The 17,198-nt window shown below is 44.4% G+C and overlaps 1 protein-coding gene across 2 annotated transcripts in view; it reads left to right on the plus strand.

Moving 5' to 3' along the window:
• Window positions 1–17,198, plus strand: part of LOC106600659 (acid-sensing ion channel 2) — a 417,308-nt gene that overhangs the window by 388,958 nt on the left and 11,152 nt on the right. For both annotated transcript variants that reach the window (XM_045715389.1, XM_045715388.1), the window contains 2 exons: window positions 5,501–5,651; window positions 8,021–8,077. In XM_045715389.1, coding sequence (XP_045571345.1) covers window positions 5,501–5,651; window positions 8,021–8,077 — 208 coding nt within the window. The remainder of the gene's footprint in view (window positions 1–5,500; window positions 5,652–8,020; window positions 8,078–17,198) is intronic.

Below are 17,198 nucleotides of genomic sequence, written 5' to 3' on the forward strand. Positions count from 1 at the left end.
TCATGGGCTCCAATGAAGTGTTTGATTAGATTTTCAATCACATTTGCATTGATGTCAGAGTGATTAGAGGGACAATAGAGAGCTGAGTACCAGGCAGTTAGTAAGTTTGGTAGGCTACTAATGACCATCAGCAGCATCAGAGCTTGAAGAAACCTAATTACCGTGGAATTTGACTGCCTTCATGACTCGTGACCACCGGTGTGGCGCTAATACGGTCACCGCAACAGGCCTAGGTCTGACCTCTTATCTCTGCCCATTCCCTGACTGGGAGTATCTCTCTTTATCACTTTGTCTGTCTCTCTCTCTGTCTCTCTCTCTCCCCTCTTCTCTCTCCCCCTCTCCTTCTCTGACCCTGGAGATGTTTTTATCTAAGTTGCCACAGGGAGTTGGCTGGATTGCCCTTGTCTTAGCTGACAGATTCCTGTCACGATTCATCTATTTTTCCTCATACTTCAAATCGCTTATGTCTCCAGCATATACATGAGATGCCTGTTCTGCAATTAAAATCAAATCAAATCAAAATCACATTTTATTTGTCACATGCGCCGAATACAACTGGTGTAGACCTTACAGTGAAATGCTTACCTACAAGCCCTTAACCACCAATGCATTTTAAGAAAATACCTACAAAAAAGTAAGAGATAAGAATAACAAATGATTAAAGAGCAGCAGTAAATAACCGGGGTACCGGTACAGAGTCAATGTGCGGGGGCACCAGTGTCAAGGTAATTGAGGTAATATGTACATGTTGGTCGTGTTATTAAAGTGACTATGCACAGATGGTATAGAGGTCCTGGATGGCAGGAAGCTTGGCCTCGGTAATGTACTGAGCTGTACGCACTACCCTCTGTAGTGCCTTGCGGTCGGAGGCCGAGCAGTTGCCATACCAGGCAGTGATGCAACCCGTCAGGATGCTCTCGATGGTGCACCTGTAAAACCTTATGAGGATCTGAGGACCCATGCCAAATCTTTTCAATCTCCTGAAGGGGAATAGGCTTTGTCGAGCCCTCTTCACGGCTGTCTTGGTGTGTTTGGACTATTCTAGTTTGTTGTTGATGTGGACACCGAGGAACTTGAAGCTCTCAACCTGCTCCACTACAGCTCGATTGAAACACGACTAATGAAGCCAACACATCAAAACATTTCAAACTAGCCCTGGCCTCACTCATATACTGTAGGTCTGGCCACGCTCCTATAGGTCTCCATTCACAATGAAACAGTCTTCTCTAAAGGCCAGCTGTTCATCACTTCTAGGAAGATAGACTTTCCCAGCACCGTCGATTTCATTAAGATGAGAGGCAGGTGCTCCTCAGCAGCAGTCAGTCCATCACCTTTCCCATCACCTTCATACCTCTGCTAATCTTTCCTCTTGTCCTAATTGGAATGGGCTCTGGCTGATGTATAACACTATTATCCTGCTGTAATCAAATGTCAAATCATCAGAGTAGACAGATGTCAGCGCCCACTATGGGGTGAACTGATGACCTGATTAAATACACTCCATTGACGGCCAGGACCCTCTCTGCCCCTCCCCACACATTATTCATCAATGACCACACACTCTGCCATTGGGATGCACGTCAGCAATTAGAAAGCATATTAGAAACTGATCAAAACTAAAATGCAACAGTTGAATCAACAAGGGGCATAATTCAAGTTGTCGACTCTAGATTTGGAATTAGGCTTTGGGAGCTCTACATGGATTTGCTAACTTTGGGGATTTTGTTGAAAATCGGAGCTGTGAGTTTGGAGTTTTATTAACGAACCAGTACAGTATAGTATATCAGTCCATCCCTCTCCCGTGGACACTAGGCAGCCAAGACCAAAAATACATGTCTGAGACCCATCCAGAAGACACAGGAGGGAGAGAGGCTCAGGGTCTTTAATGGAACTGTAATTTACAGACACGGGAATGCCCTTGTGACTTCTGTGGAAAGCATAGCAAAGAACACTTTAATATTTGAAACTCCCCTATACTTAAAATAATGAGAAAATACAGAGGGTTATCAAAGAACACAGGCAATCTAGTGTGTGTGTGTGTGTGTGTGTGTGTGTGTGTGTGTGTGTGTGTGTGTGTGTGTGTGTGTGTGTGTGTGTGTGTGTGTGTGTGTGTGTGTGTGTGTGTGTGTGTGTGTGTGTGTGTTCATGCATTATTAAGTGCCCATAGTGGCTGTGTTCTTTGGCTTCTGTGCACTTATTTTTTTTTGATGAAGTGGCTTTTATCTGGAAGTAATAATACGAGTTCATTTGAGTGCATGACTTCAGCTCCGCCTCACAATTGAGCTGTCTGGTTGGATCTGTTTACAATCGCACACCAATGACCACAGGCAGCCATTGTACTTTTACAAAGTCCCCACAGTACTGCTAATCATTAAGACATATCGGCTATATTCAGCCTGATTATAAGCATGGTCATCACATGGCGTCTCACAAGATGGGGTTGGCTCAGTCAGGAACTGAAGTTGTGCCACACTGCAGGAACACAAGGGCCAAGCCACAGTAGGAAGTCTGGGGAATCTTTGAATTCAAAGTGCAAAGCGGAGTTAATTAGCTGGTGTCTAAATTTACTGTTTCCCACTGTGCTGGTGCAATGGGGAGGATGAAGGATGATGATGCTGTGCCAGTCAGTCACACAGAGCCTGTCACACAGACAGAGCTGAGCTGAAGCTGAGACTGCTGGGAGCTCTACGGCCCAGGGGGCCTGCCTGGCCACACCATCATTGGAGGCCTCCAGAGTCCCCTGCCTGCCTGCCTGCCTGCCTGCCTGCCTGCCTGCCTGCCTGCCTGCCTGCCTGCCTGCCTGCCTGCCTGCCTGCCTGCCTGCCTGCCTGCCTTCCGCTGTACAGTAGACCTTCTCTGTATGCTTATCTCTGGCAGACTTTTTCTTTCTTTTTCCTTCTCTCATCTTTTTCAGGACGTGAGATGTTTTTCAAACTTCTGGAAATGACTGAACATGTTTTGGATCTTCCTTCTTCATTCCCTTTTTTAAATGATGGGAGTTATACAGTTTATTATACATTTATTGTACAGTTTCTTCTTTATATGTACAGTGCCTTCAGAAAGTATTAACACCCCTTGACTTATTCCACATGTTGTTGTGTTACAGCCTGAATTGAAAATGGTTTCAATAGATTTTTTTTCTCACTCATCTACACACAATACCCCAAAGTGACAAAATTAAAACATTTTTTGACATTTTTGCAAATGTATTGAAAATGGGATGCATAAATATCAATTTACATAAGTACATAAAAACACAGCTGTAATCGCACCTTTGGCAGCGATTACAGCTGTGTTTTTCTGGGTAAGTCTATAAGTGCTTTCCACACCTCAATTGTGCAACATTTCTCCACTATTCTTTTCAAAATTCTCCAAGCTCTGTCATTTTGGTTGTTGATCATATAGACAACTATTTTCAGGTCTTTCCATAGATTTTCAAGCAGATTTAAGTCAAAACTGTTAAATTCCTGAGATTATTTAGGCATACCATGACAAAGGGTTTGAATACTTATTGACTCGACATTTCAGCTTTTCATTTTCAATTAATTTGTACAAATTTCAAAAAACATAATTCCACTTTGAAATTATGAGGTGTTGTGTGTTGGCCAGTTACACAAAATCTCAATATGAATCCATTTTAAATTCAGGCTGTAACACAACAAAATGTGGAAAAAGTGAGAAAAGGGGTGAGAATACTTTCTAAAGGTACTGTATAGGTTTTCTGATTTATCAGTCCATGGTTGTGGACTACAGGAAAAAGAGGACCGAGCACGCCTCCATTCTCATCGACGGGGCCATAGTAGAGCAGGTTGAGAGATTCAAGTTTGTTGGCGTCCACATCACCAACAAACTAACATGGTCCAAGCACACCAAGACAGTCGTGAAGAGGGCACGAAAAAACCTATTCCCACTCAGGAAACTAAAAAGTTTTGGCATGGGTCCTGAGATCCTCAAAAGGTTTTACAGCTGCAACATCGAGAGCATCCTGATGGGTTGCATCACTGCCTGGTATGGCAATTGCTCGGCCTCTGACCGCAAGGCACTACAGAGGGTAGTGCGTATGGCAGCTAAGCTGCCTGCCATCCAGGACCTCAACACCAGGCGGTGTCAGAGGAAGGCCCTAAAAATTGTCAAAGACCCCAGCCACCCCAGTCACAGACTGTTCTCTCTACTACCGCATGGCAAGCGGTACCGGAGTGCCAAGTCTAGGACAAAAAGGCTTCTCAACAGTTTTTACCCCCAAGCCATAGGACTCCTGAACAGGTAATCAAATGGCTACCCGGACTATTTGCATTGTGTGCCCCCCCTACCCTATTTTTACGCTGCTGCTACTCTCTGTTTATCATATATGCATAGTCACTTTAACTATACATTCATGTACATACTGCCTCAATTGGGCCGACCAACCAGTGCTCCCGCACATTGAATAACCGGGCTATCTGCATTGTGTCCCACCACCCACCACCCGCCAACCCCTCTTTTACACTACTGCTACTCTCTGTTCATCATATATGCATAGTCACTTTAACCATATCTACATGTACATACTACCTCAATCAGCCTGACTAACCGGTGTCTGTATGTAGCCTCGCTACTTTTATAGCCTCGCTACTGTATATAGCCTGTCTTTTTACTGTTGTTTTATTTCTTTACTTATCTATTGTTCAGCTAACACCTTTTTTGCACTATTGGTTAGAACCTGTAAGTAAGCATTTCACTGTCAGGTATACAGCTGTTGTATTCGGTGCACGTGACATATAAACTTTGATTTGATTTGAAAATCAACGTCTCGCTTGCTGATATCGAGGGAATTCTGTGTTCGAGTTAACAACAGCAAACTAATCTGGATGCATGGATACAGTATCAGTCTCTGATTGGAGGGATTCTTCTCCAATGTTATCTGTGCTAACAGACATTCCACAGCCAAATCTGACCTGGCAGGATAAGGATTATTTTGGTCCAAGAACTCAGTATTTGGCTGAGGAAACTGCATCTCCCACAATGCAGGGGGTGCTGGGTGATGGATGCTGAACGGAGAGTAGCGGAGTGGCTGGTGAGGGCCGCCTGCGTGCAGGGCAGATGGGCGCTCACACAGCTCCTCCTGGTGTCCCTCTCGCCTCGTCTGCTGTTCCCGTCTCCAGAGCCATGGGGGTGTGGTGGGGGTGAGAGGGGGCAACGTTTGGAGCTTTTGTGTTCTTGGAACCTGTTGTGAGTTTTCACAGTGAGAGACTGTATCTGTGAATGTGTCCCACTCAGCCCAGTCTGTTGGCCAGACCTTCCTTTTGTTCCTCTGTCATCTAGCCTGCTGTGTTCTAGAGAGGGCCTTTTGGAACCTCTCTCTGATGGCTCTAAATCACAATAACACCATGACATCTCCTATATGTCTATGGGAGTTTTAGACTTCAGCTGAGTGTTTTTCCCTGTCACTCTCTCTCTCTCTCTCTCTCTCTCTCTCTGTCTCTCTGTTCCATCCCTCCACTGTGTCTCTCCTGTGTTGTAGCTGACCTACCTGCCTCCTCCGTGGGGAGAGTGTGAGTCCAAGGCGCTAGACTCTGGCTTCTTCCAGGTCTATAGTGTGACAGCTTGCAGGATCGACTGTGAGACACGCTACATCGTGGAAAACTGTAACTGCAGGATGGTGCACATGCCCGGTAAGAGCACACACTTTCTTTCCCCTTTTCACACTAAACAAAACATGTGGATAGAGTCTGTAGTATAGCATTGTCTGGGCCATGGGAAAAACAAAAACAATTGTTTGTGCTATGGGCCATGTTTTTTCATCAAGGACTATTTGAAGACATAGAACAAGGTGAGGAAAGTTTGATAAAGGAGTTACAGTAGTTGTTGTGGTTGATAAAGTAATCTAAAGTCTGTGGTGGGTTTGAAAAGGTCAAAGAGCTGTAAGGTGTAAGGTCAAGATTTGTGTTGGTGTATTAAAGCTTTCTGCTCCAAGGCTTGTCTATCACCTTGCTCCACACAAAGCTCTATTTCTCTCTCACACACTCTCTTTAGGTGTGGTAGATTTTTGCATGTTGCGAGTCTCCTTGACTGCTTCCACAGTAGGGTTGCAAAGGGAGGGTATATTACCGGAAACGTTCACAGTTTACCATGAAACTATCAGAATTTTGGTGTCTTTCAAGGATTTTGTGTAATCTATCATAAAACATCTATTGGCCCTTTTGGGTACTCCAGATTATCCCAGGTGTTATCTATGGCCCTCTGTGTGGTCGTATCACATGCAGAATATATGACATCATTAAATAAGAAGATTTTAAAATATCAACAAAAACAAAATAAATATGACAAAGCTGTAAAACATGATCATAAATATAAACCATCAACTTAGGGAATACCATTGGTGTTTTATATGAGTTTCATCATAATATCCTTTATCATTTTTTTACACACTTTCATTTATTTTACTATGTCAATATGTATTTGTTGTCAATGTTTTGGTCTCAAATTGGTGGCAGTTGTGAAGAAAAGTCAATAGTTGGAAGAGTTGCAGAGTTCATTGAAAATAATGCTCAGATGTTTAGATGCTTTTTTCATTAATTAGGCTATTTTCTCTTGACCCAAATGGTCTAGCTACTAGAAACTTATGGTCAATATGGACACAGATTTATGTTATTCAAGTATTAATTACCAAAGTTACGATAGATTCCCATAGATTTTCTGTTAATTACCCCAAATTACTGAAGATTCCGGTAACTTTAGTAAATCACTGATAGCTTTGTAACCATATTCCACAGAAATCTGAGCTGTTTGCGGTTTGTTTTTCGCAAACTTATAAGTCAATCAGAGGTACTACATTTCATAACTACAACTGCTCTTAAATGCTAGTAAAACTAAATGCTTCAACCGATCGCTGCCTGCACCTGCCCGCCCGTCCAGCATCACTACTCTGGACGGTTCTGAATTAGAATATGTGGACAACTACAAATACCTAGGTGTCTGGTTAGACTGTAAACTCTCCTTCCAGACTTACATCAAACATCTCCAATCCAAAGTTAAATCTAGAATTGGCTTCCTATTTCGCAACAAAGCATCCTTCACTCATGCTGCCAAACGTACCCTCGTAAAACTGACCATCTTACTGATCCTCGACTTTGGCGATGTCATTTACAAAATAGCCTCCAACACCCTACTCAACAAATTGGATGCAGTCTATCACAGTGCCATCCGTTTTGTCAACAAAGCCCCATATACTACCCACCACTGCGACCTGTATGCTCTCTCGCTTCATACTCGTCGCCAAACCCACTGGCTCCAGGTCATCTACAAGACCCTGCTAGGTAAAGCCCCGCCTTATCTCTGCTCGCTGGTCACCATAGCTGCACCCACCCATAGCACGTGTTCCAGCAGGTATATCTCACTTGTCACCCCCAAAGCCAATTCCTCCTTTGGCCGCCTCTCCTTCCAGTTCTCTGCTGCCAATGACTGGAACGAACTACAAAAATCTCTGAAACTGGAAACACTTATCTCCCTCACTAGCTTTAAGCACCAGCTGTCAGAGTAGCTCACAGATTACTGCACTTGTACATAGCCCATCTATAAATAGCCCAAACAACTACCTCTTCCCCTACTGTATTTATTTATTTATTTATTTATTTCGCTCCTTTGCACCCCAGTATTTCTACTTGCACACTCATCTACTGTCAAATCTACCATTCCAGTGTTTTAATTGCTATATTGTATTTACTTCGCCACCATGGCCTATTTATTGCCTTTACCTCCCTTATCTCACCTCATTTGCTCACATTGTATATAGACTTATTTTTCTACTGTATTATTGACTGTATGTTTGTCTTACTCCATGTGTAACTGTGTTGTTATATGTGTCGAACTGCTTTGCTTTATCTTGGCCAGGTCGCAGTTGTAAATGAGAACTTGTTCTCAACTTGCCTACCTGGTTAAATAAAGGTGAAAAAAATAAAATAATAATGAATAAATATATCTAGCAGAAAAGCTGAATCTGAACTTTCCTCCCCTTCCTTCTGTGCTCCTTCTGTCCTTCTAGGTGATTCTCCATTCTGTACCCCTGAACAGTACAAAGACTGTGCCGAGCCTGCCCTTGGTAAGTCCACAATATGAATGCACACCAACGCACACGCTTACATGTCTTTTTGTCGAAGGTACTACGCAGCGCACAGACCCCCTCGCGCATTCAACATTGTCAAGTTTCTTTGTAGGCCTATTTGGCAGGAAACTGTGAAGCCAGCTGTATTGCCTATTGCCTGTTTCTGTTTCTGAGTCTTTAATTAAAGAATGTGAAAAAATGTTGAGTCTGTTTGCTGCTTTTCATTAAATCTTGCATAGCTGTTCTTTATATGGCCTAAAATACATCTATTCATATGGGCAGAAACTTATCTATAGGCTATAGCAGTGATCACCAACCGGTGCCTCCAAGGCATTCCTAGTCGATCACCAAACATTTCTGTAAAAAACCCAACAATAAAGCCTTCCGTTCCTATTTTTTTATTTGTTTCGCGCTGTTGGCGGTAGATGCAGTTGATTCAGCAGCCCTAGCTCCGGGAAAGCAGTGTCCCCATTTTTAATCATTTCATGATTCTGAAGGTAGAACTCCACCTACCCAGCTGGCCCAGAGAGCAAATCAAGTGCACCTATAAGCCTGTTTATATGAGTAAGTACATTACATGTTTAAGTTGTTACCCAGCACTGTCAACACTTTGTTCAAGTTCTCCCTACTTCCACTCACGCTATAACCAGCACTTCATCTGCAATTGATGAGCATAGCAAAGTGTTCCGATAAGCTTGCCTTGTTATTATTAGCGGCTTGTGTCTTTTTTAATATCTGGGAATATTTCACTTTCTCTGGTCATAGGAGTAACAACATGAATTGGTGCATGAGGCATAAATAATGCAGTGTGAATTTAGTTTTTCCATCAGCTAACGGAGGGAGAGCGGAGGGACGGTATTGTTGAGTCGAATGAGAGGCAGCCTCACCGCTGCTCCCTTCCTCCCCTCAGACTGACTATCAGATGCTGGCCATCAGTCCAGTAAAAAATATATATTTATATATATATACTCACTCAGCTGTGCCTCAAAAGTAATACAACAAATGATCCTGTACCAGTGTGATCATATACCATTTCAAAATATATATCATTTCAGAATTGGCAGGGCAATTCAAGCATAGCATAGTGATAATTGTCACGTCCTGACCAGTATAGAGGATATTTTGTTATTGTAGTTTGGTTAGGACGTGGCAGAGGGTAGTTTATTTATGTATGACGGGGTTTTGGTCACTGGTCTATGTTTGTATTTCTATGTGTATATTCTAGGTTAGTTTTTCTATGTGTAGGTTGGGTGCTGGACTCTCAATTGGAGGCAGGTGTTTCTAGTTGCCTCTGATTGGGAGTCCTATAAATAGGTGTGTGTTTTTGTTTTGCTTTTGTTAAGCCTGCTTCTCTGTTCCTGTCGTTAGTTTGTTTATTGTTTTTCCGTGGTGTTCTCAATTTATTTAATATATATGTGGAGCATGCAACCCGCTGCGCCTTGGTCCCATTCTCTCTTCCACGACAGCTGTGACAGAACTACCCACCACAAAAGGACCAAGCAGCGGAAGAAGGAGCAGGTCACTAACTACATGGACTATGGCGAAGAATGGACTTGGAGATTCTGGACGGGGCTGGACCTTGGCATCAGGCTGGGGAATACCGTCGCCCACGGGAGGAGATCGAGGAGGCGAAGGCTGAGAGGCGGTGTTATGAGTCTATGTACGCGCTGGCGAGGAAGCCCGAGAGGCAGCCCCAATCATTTTTGGGGGGGGGGCACAAGGGCAGTTTGGCGGGGCGAGGATGGAGCCCCAGGCCAGCTCCCCGTACCCTTTTTGGGCAGAGACAAACTGGACAGGTCCCGTGCTTTGGGGTGATGGGTACGGTGGCAAGGCCGAGCATTTTCAGGCCGGTACGCGCAGTACCAGCGCCCCGCATGTGCCAGGGGAAAGTGAGCATCCAGCCAGTAGGGGTGATGCCAGTCCTGCGCTCGAGACCGCCAGTGCGCCTCTACGGTCCAGTGCGTCAACCCAGTCCGACTCGGCCTGTTCCCGCTCCCCGCACTAGCCCTGAGGTGCGTGTGCCCAGACTGGCACATCCAGTACCAACCCCACGCATCAGGCTTCTAGTGCGTCAACCCAGTCCAACTCGGCCTGTTCCCGCTCCCCGCACTAGCCCTGAGGTGCGTGTCTCCAGGCTGGCACGTCCAGTACCAGCCCCACGCATCAGGCTTCTAGTGCGTCAGCCCAGCCTCGCCAGTCTGGAGCCGCCAGAGCCGCCAGCCAGTCTGGAGCCGCCAGAGCCGCCAGCCAGTCTGGAGCCGCCAGAGCCGCCAGCCAGTCTGGAGCCGCCAGAGCCGCCAGCCAGTCTGGAGCCGCCAGAGCCGCCAGCCAGTCTAGAGCCGCCAGCCGGTCAGGAGCTGCCAGAGCCGCCAGCCGGTCAGGAGCTGCCAGAGCCGCCCACCGGTCAGGAGCTGCCAGACCCGCCAGCCAGTCTGGAGCCAGTCTAGAGCCGCCAGCCAGTCTAGAGCCGCCAGCCAGTCTAGAGCCGCCAGGCAGTCTGGAGCCGCCAGAGCCGCCAGCCAGTCTGGAGCCGCCAGAGCCGCCAGCCAGTCTGGAGCCGCCAGAGCCGCCAGCCAGTCTGGAGCCGCCAGAGCCGCCAGCCAGTCTAGAGCCGCCAGCCGGTCAGGAGCTGCCAGAGCCGCCAGCCGGTCAGGAGCTGCCAGAGCCGCCAGCCGGTCAGGAGCTGCCAGAGCCGCCCGCCGGTCAGGAGCTGCCAGAGCGGCCCGCCAGCCGGGCACAGCCAGGGTCGTCCGCCAGCTGGGCGCAGCAAGGTTGCCCGCCAGCCGGGCACAGCAAGAATCGCCCGCCAGCCGGGCGAAGTCAGGGTCGCCCACCAGTCCTCCGACGCGGCCAGGGACGCCACCTAAGTGGGCGATGCTGAGGGTGGAGCGGGGTCCACATCCCGCACCTGAGCCGCCTCCGATATAGGTGGGTTGGGGAGGGGGGGTGTAGCACAGTGCCGTCGTTGACGGCAGCCATCCTCCCTTCCCTCCCTTTAGTTTAAGGGGGATTTTTCTGTTTGTTTTGGGGGTTTTCTGTGTTTTGTGTAGGTGCATCCGGGGTCTGCACCTTTGGGGGGGGTACTGTCACGTCCTGACCAGTATAGAGGATATTTTGTTATTGTAGTTTGGTTAGGACGTGGCAGAGGGTAGTTTATGTATTACGGGGGTTTTGGTCACTGGTCTATGTTTGTATTTCTATGTGTATATTCTAGGTTAGTTTTTCTATGTGTAGGTTGGGTGCTGGACTCTCAATTGGAGGCAGGTGTTTCTAGTTGCCTCTGATTGGGAGTCCTATAAATAGGTGTGTGTTTTTGATTGTCACTTGTGGGTAGTTGTTTGAGAGCACTGCTTTTGTTGAGCCTGCTTCTCTGTTCCTGTCGTTAGTTTGTTTATTGTTTTTCCGTGGTGTTCTCATTTTATTTAATAAATATGTTGAGCACGCAACCCGCTGCGCCTTGGTCCCATTCTCTCTTCCACGACAGCTGTGACAATAATGTATTGGGCCTGTAGCCTACAGCACAAACCTCAATGCTACAGAACAGTTTTAATTGGTTAATGTTGCATAGGCTTAAGTTTTTTAAGGCATGTTTAAAAAATACATCTGCGGTAGATCTCGGCTTGCATTATAGTGCAGTAGGCTATACATTGCACAAGAAGTGTATAAGCTATTTTAAGAGATTTAAGAGAATGAATGCAAATGTATGCTGCTAATGAACAATAACTAGGCCTAATTGATTACCTTTGAAACGATCCTCTTTGAACTGCCGGATCTGAATAAATGTGTTGGATGGATGGCTTCGATAGTCCAGCAATCGAATTGCATGTTGTTCATATGCTAATAATCCAAATATTCTGCTTAAAAAGATCTTGCACCGCTACCCTCCTCATTCCTTATTCTTAGAGGAGGTCAGAGAAAGCTACAGTGGAACCCGAATTTATCCTCTGGGTGTGTGGAAAAAATATCCTGCTGCATGAAGGCTACCCCTACAGACAGGAACGTGCACCGAATATCACACTTTGAAATGCCGACGTCGCGTAACCCTGACTGATGAGGTTACAGTGTCTGGATACCTGGTTCTTTCAGCACCCGGAACATCAACTGGAGGACCCCCTGACATACTTTCAGGCAACATGGGTTGGGGAGAAAGTCGGACTCATTGGAGGAAAGCCAATGTTTCCCATATGTATGGCTTGTTTAACATAATAATGGCTTCATTATTATTTTTCTTACTATTGATGACATCATGCCCAAAGCCAATAAAATTGTTGCTAATATGCTTCTATCTATTTTTTTATTTTCTGAATTTTGGTGCTGCTACGATGCTGTCCTGCAAGACTTGGCAAAGACCAACAATGGAGTGGAGAGCTGGCATTGAACTTTTTGTTGAATCTTGGTGCTACCCACCCCACCATTTGGAAGTTCATCGAGGCATTGCAACGACAGCAGCAAGGAGGTGAAATGAGAAGGGAGCAGCATCTTGCTGGCATTTCACCGCCATGGCAAAGACCCTGCTACCATAAACAACAGAAAGATCTGAAGTTGCTGGTTGAGAAGTAGCCTACACCACGACTCAACGGATAGAGTCTTACCTGAAGCACGTTGCCTACACTTTCAAGTAGCAGTTGTGAATATTCCAAAATCCATCTGAGAGAAATGAGCACCTAGTCTACTTGGACACTTCTTCAAGTTCAATGACTCCAAAATCCTTATGAGACCAGAACACTAAGCACATTCTTGGATGATTTGTTTGTGAACTTGTTTTTATGGCGCTTCATTGTCATGTAGCCTACTCTTGTATTGAACAGCCTGAATTCTTTGGGGAATGGAACCGTTGCTCAATTGGTATCAAGGGACTTAACGTGTGCCAGGAAAACATTCCCAATACCTTTACACCAACAACTATCCTTGACACCACGTGACTCACTGTCTGTAGGAGTGAACCAATTTTGTGAATGAGATGGTGTACCTAATAAACAATATTCTACCCATATGAACACATTTATTTTAGGCTATAACTGAACCAATTTCTGTAGGCAATATAGCCTATTCAACAGGGATCATCAACTAGATTATTTTCTTGAGCGGATGGTTTGGGGGCCGGAACATAATTACAAATAATTTGTAGATTGCAAAACATTTCAAACCTTGCTTATATTTGTATGTGATGTGTCTCTCTATTACGCATGGGAATACTTTGGAACAGATTTCTTAAATTAAAATCACTTGGAGCTTATTTCCTGGTGTTTTTACAGTCTTTGATGTCCAACAATAAAAATACATTAAAAAAATTGGGTGGCCAAATTTGGCCCATGGGCCGCCAGTTGGGGAACCCTGCCCATATGAACAAATACAATAGCCATACATGATTTAATGAAAAGCAGTAAACATACATATTTAATAACAGACTCATGAACAGAATCAGGCAATAGTTAACATACACAACATGGTTTCACATTCTTTAATAACAGACTCATAAACACTATCACACAACAGGCTAGAGTGCAGGCTGTACAGTGCACTTCACAGCTTCCCCGGTGCTTCACAACTTCCCCAGGAAACCCGTAGTCTCAAGTGGACAAAAGAGTAGTGTTCGTGGTAAAATATTATGCGTTGCTGCAGTGCTTCGTATTAATAGAATACTTACTGGGAGTGCAACACCTCCCTCCTCCTCTCTCTCACTCATCCTCTTGTTGTTGCAGTTTGGTTTGTTTCGGCAGAAATTATTTGACATCATAGCATTCCTGTTTCTCCATGGGCTAGGGGACATAAAGATAGCATGAAGGAAAGGCATAGTGTGTCAACACAAGTGTCTTATCAATTCCCAAAAGGTTTGACACATTCTGTATTAGTTAGCTACACATGTATTATTGATCATTCATAGAGAATACAGAGGTTCTCTCGTTGTGCTGGTTGGCCCTGGTATTTAGGATTAGTATTTACTCAGCTGTGTTTTTCTTCCTCTAGAAAAGCCAGGTCTAGAAGCCTCCCTCAGTTCATTTTACTTTCATACTGTACTGTATATATTACAAATAAGGAATCTGTGTTTATCTGTATGTGTTGAGAGGAGGGGGAGCTGTATGCATTCACATACAGTAGGATCATTCACATACAGTAGGATCACTCACATACAGTAGGATCACTCACATACAGTAGGATAATTCACATACAGTAGGATCTCATTTTGTGCCTAAGCCCATCTATATTGAACTGTTATTTTCTGTAAAACTGGGATATTGACTTTTTATTCTCACTTTCTCCTTCGTCTAATTTTTTATTAAGCTTTTTTTATATATTCATTTATACCTTTACTTTTACCACAGACTCATACTTTACTGAAGGGATAAAAGACACCTCTACTACACAAAACACATAAACACTTTTCAATAAAGTTAATTTAGAGGAATAAACAAGGTCATGTCTCATCTGATTTTCAAACTCCCCTGCTGATATCATTAAGGGGAGGCGTTCTCTCATTCTGTTACCTACCTGGCGACAGACACACACAAACACTGGTAATTATTACACTTTGGCCCTGGCTCATCCACTGTAATTAGGCAATGTGTCTCAAATAAAGAGGATGTGAAGCCAAGGTATGCTATACTGGGACTGTGGAGAGCAAGAGTACCCTCTTGTGCTTGGTCCAGCCTGGCCAGCTCCCTCTCACTCCCTCCCTCCCTCTCGCTCCTCCTGAATTGGTTTATTTGAAATGGCTGTGCTTATTCCATCCAAACACACAGACCCAGTAATTCTATGCAAATCAGTTCCTAGTTAGACTGTGAACCAATTTGATATACCCACCGCACCGTTTTCACTTAGTAAAGTTTGAAGTTGTTATTTTTTTATACCAATGTGTCAGTCAGGAAGTTTGGGAGACAGAAACAGTGTGGCTGCTGTTTTAATGGAAGACAGCAGCATCTGTTCTCACTGAAGGGTCCTGTGACTAGATTACAGAGGAACACAGAAATCTTCTCTGTGCCTAATTATACACACAGGGGAAAACACAGACATTTGTTGTCCTGTGAAATGTGGACTTGGATAGCATTGCCCACAGTAATGTGATCATACAATCACGTTACTAGCGTAATCGTTTTAGAAATGCGGTTTCATTGCAGGATGAATGACAGAAGATCCTCTCATCTCACATAATGGTTTTAAACCAAATGTACAATAAAAAGGATTAGTTTGTCTCCGGGTTGAACAACTGCTAGCTTAAATATAACATTCTGTTCACAGCCAAAGACAGCGTAATGGAGAGTGTTAAGTCATTAAAAAACACTGTTTCTTAATAAGCTTGGAAATATGAAATAAAGCAGATGATTTGGTTAGAATAATTGTTTTTGACAGAGATGAGACGGTGGATAGAGAGTGAGAAATAGAGAGAGAAAGACAGAACGATAGCGGGACAGTGAGCGAAGGAAATAGAGAGAGAGGTAGGGAAGAAGAGGAAAGAGAGTAAGATAGTGATGTGGGGAGAGAAATAGAAAGAGGGAGAGAGTGTGTAAATCAGGGTTATGAATGCACACTGCTACCCGGATCCAATAACCCCTTATTTGAATGAGAATGAAAAGCGACTGAGGTGCCATATTGAATTTCCTGTTGCAATTACGTGACCACTTGGCCCTGAAGGCTATTAGTAATCCAAGGGAGACTCCGCCCTGCCCAGGGCGAGCTGGGGAGACTGCCATACTATTGTCACAGTAAGAGATTAGGGTTGGGAGATCAGATTTGATATTTTTATGCATTAAGGGAACCTAGCAGCAGGCTAGAATGTGTTGAGAATGTGAGTGAGACTGGTTATTGTCAGAGGAAATTGATTTGGATAGGACCAGACAGATTAGACTAGTATTTTTATACTTCCAGGAATGGAACATTCCTGTGTATTTCATGAGGCCATTTACAGTGTCCACAGTTGTTGAGGGTAATAGTTCATTTACAATCGGTAGAAACTATGAGAATAGAAAGGTTCAGAACATTTGTGAAGCATCACAGCACAGTTGAAAAAATATATGGCAAATGGAAATCCAATATAGATGGTGTGAAGAGATAGATGGGAGGGATTGAATGGAGCTGAAGGGTGGGACTAATAACAACAAGATAACAAATGTAAAATATGCTGTGTCTGTAAAATGTATATAGGTTCAGAACTTTTGTGAAACAGCACAGTTAAAAATATATGGCAAATAGAAATCAAACTGGATGGACATTAGAAATAGATCAAATCAAATTTGTATTAGTCACACGCGCCGAATACAACAGGTCTAGACCTTACAGTGAAATGCTTACTGACGAGCCACAACTAACAATGCAGTTAATTATTTGTATTTTTTTAGATATATAAAAAAATATAAAAATGTATATTTTTTTTTAATAAAAAATACGAATAAGAGTAAGAAATAAAAGTAAAAAGTCATTGAAGAGCAGCAGTAAAATAACAATAGCAAGAATATATACAGGGGCGTACCGGTACAGAGTCAATGTGCGGGGGCACCAGTTAGTCGAGGTAATATGTACATGTAGGTAGAGTTATTAAAGTGACTTTGCATACATGATAAAAACAGAGAGTAGCAACGGTGAAAATAGTCTGGGTAGCCGTTTGATTAGATGTTCAGGAGTCTTATGGCTTGGGGGTAGAAGCTGTTTAGAAGCCTCTTGGACCTAGACGTGGTGCTCTGGTACCGTTTGCCGTGCGGTAGCAGAGAGAACAGTCTATGACTAGGGTGGCTGGAGTCTTCCTCTGACACCGCCTGGTATAGAGGTCCTGGATGGCTGGACCCTATGCACTACCCTCTGTAGTGCCTTGCGGTCGGAGGCCGGGCAGTTGCCATACCAGGCAGGCAGTGATGCAACCAGTCAAGATGTTCTCGATTGTGCAGCTGTAGAACCTTTTAAGGATCTGAGGACCCATGCCAAATCTTTTCAGTCTCCAGAGGTTTTGTCGTGCCCTCTTCACGACTGTCTTGGTGTGCTTGGACCATGTTAGTTTGTTGGTGATGTGGACGCCAAGGAACTTGAAGCTTTCAACCTGCTCCACTACAGCCCCATCGACAAGAATGATGGCGTGCTCGGTCCTCTTTTTCCTGTAGTCCACAATTATCTCCTTTGTCTTGATCACGTT

This window comes from Salmo salar, chromosome ssa03, assembly GCF_905237065.1.
Source record: "Salmo salar chromosome ssa03, Ssal_v3.1, whole genome shotgun sequence".
NCBI classification, from domain to species: domain Eukaryota; kingdom Metazoa; phylum Chordata; class Actinopteri; order Salmoniformes; family Salmonidae; genus Salmo; species Salmo salar.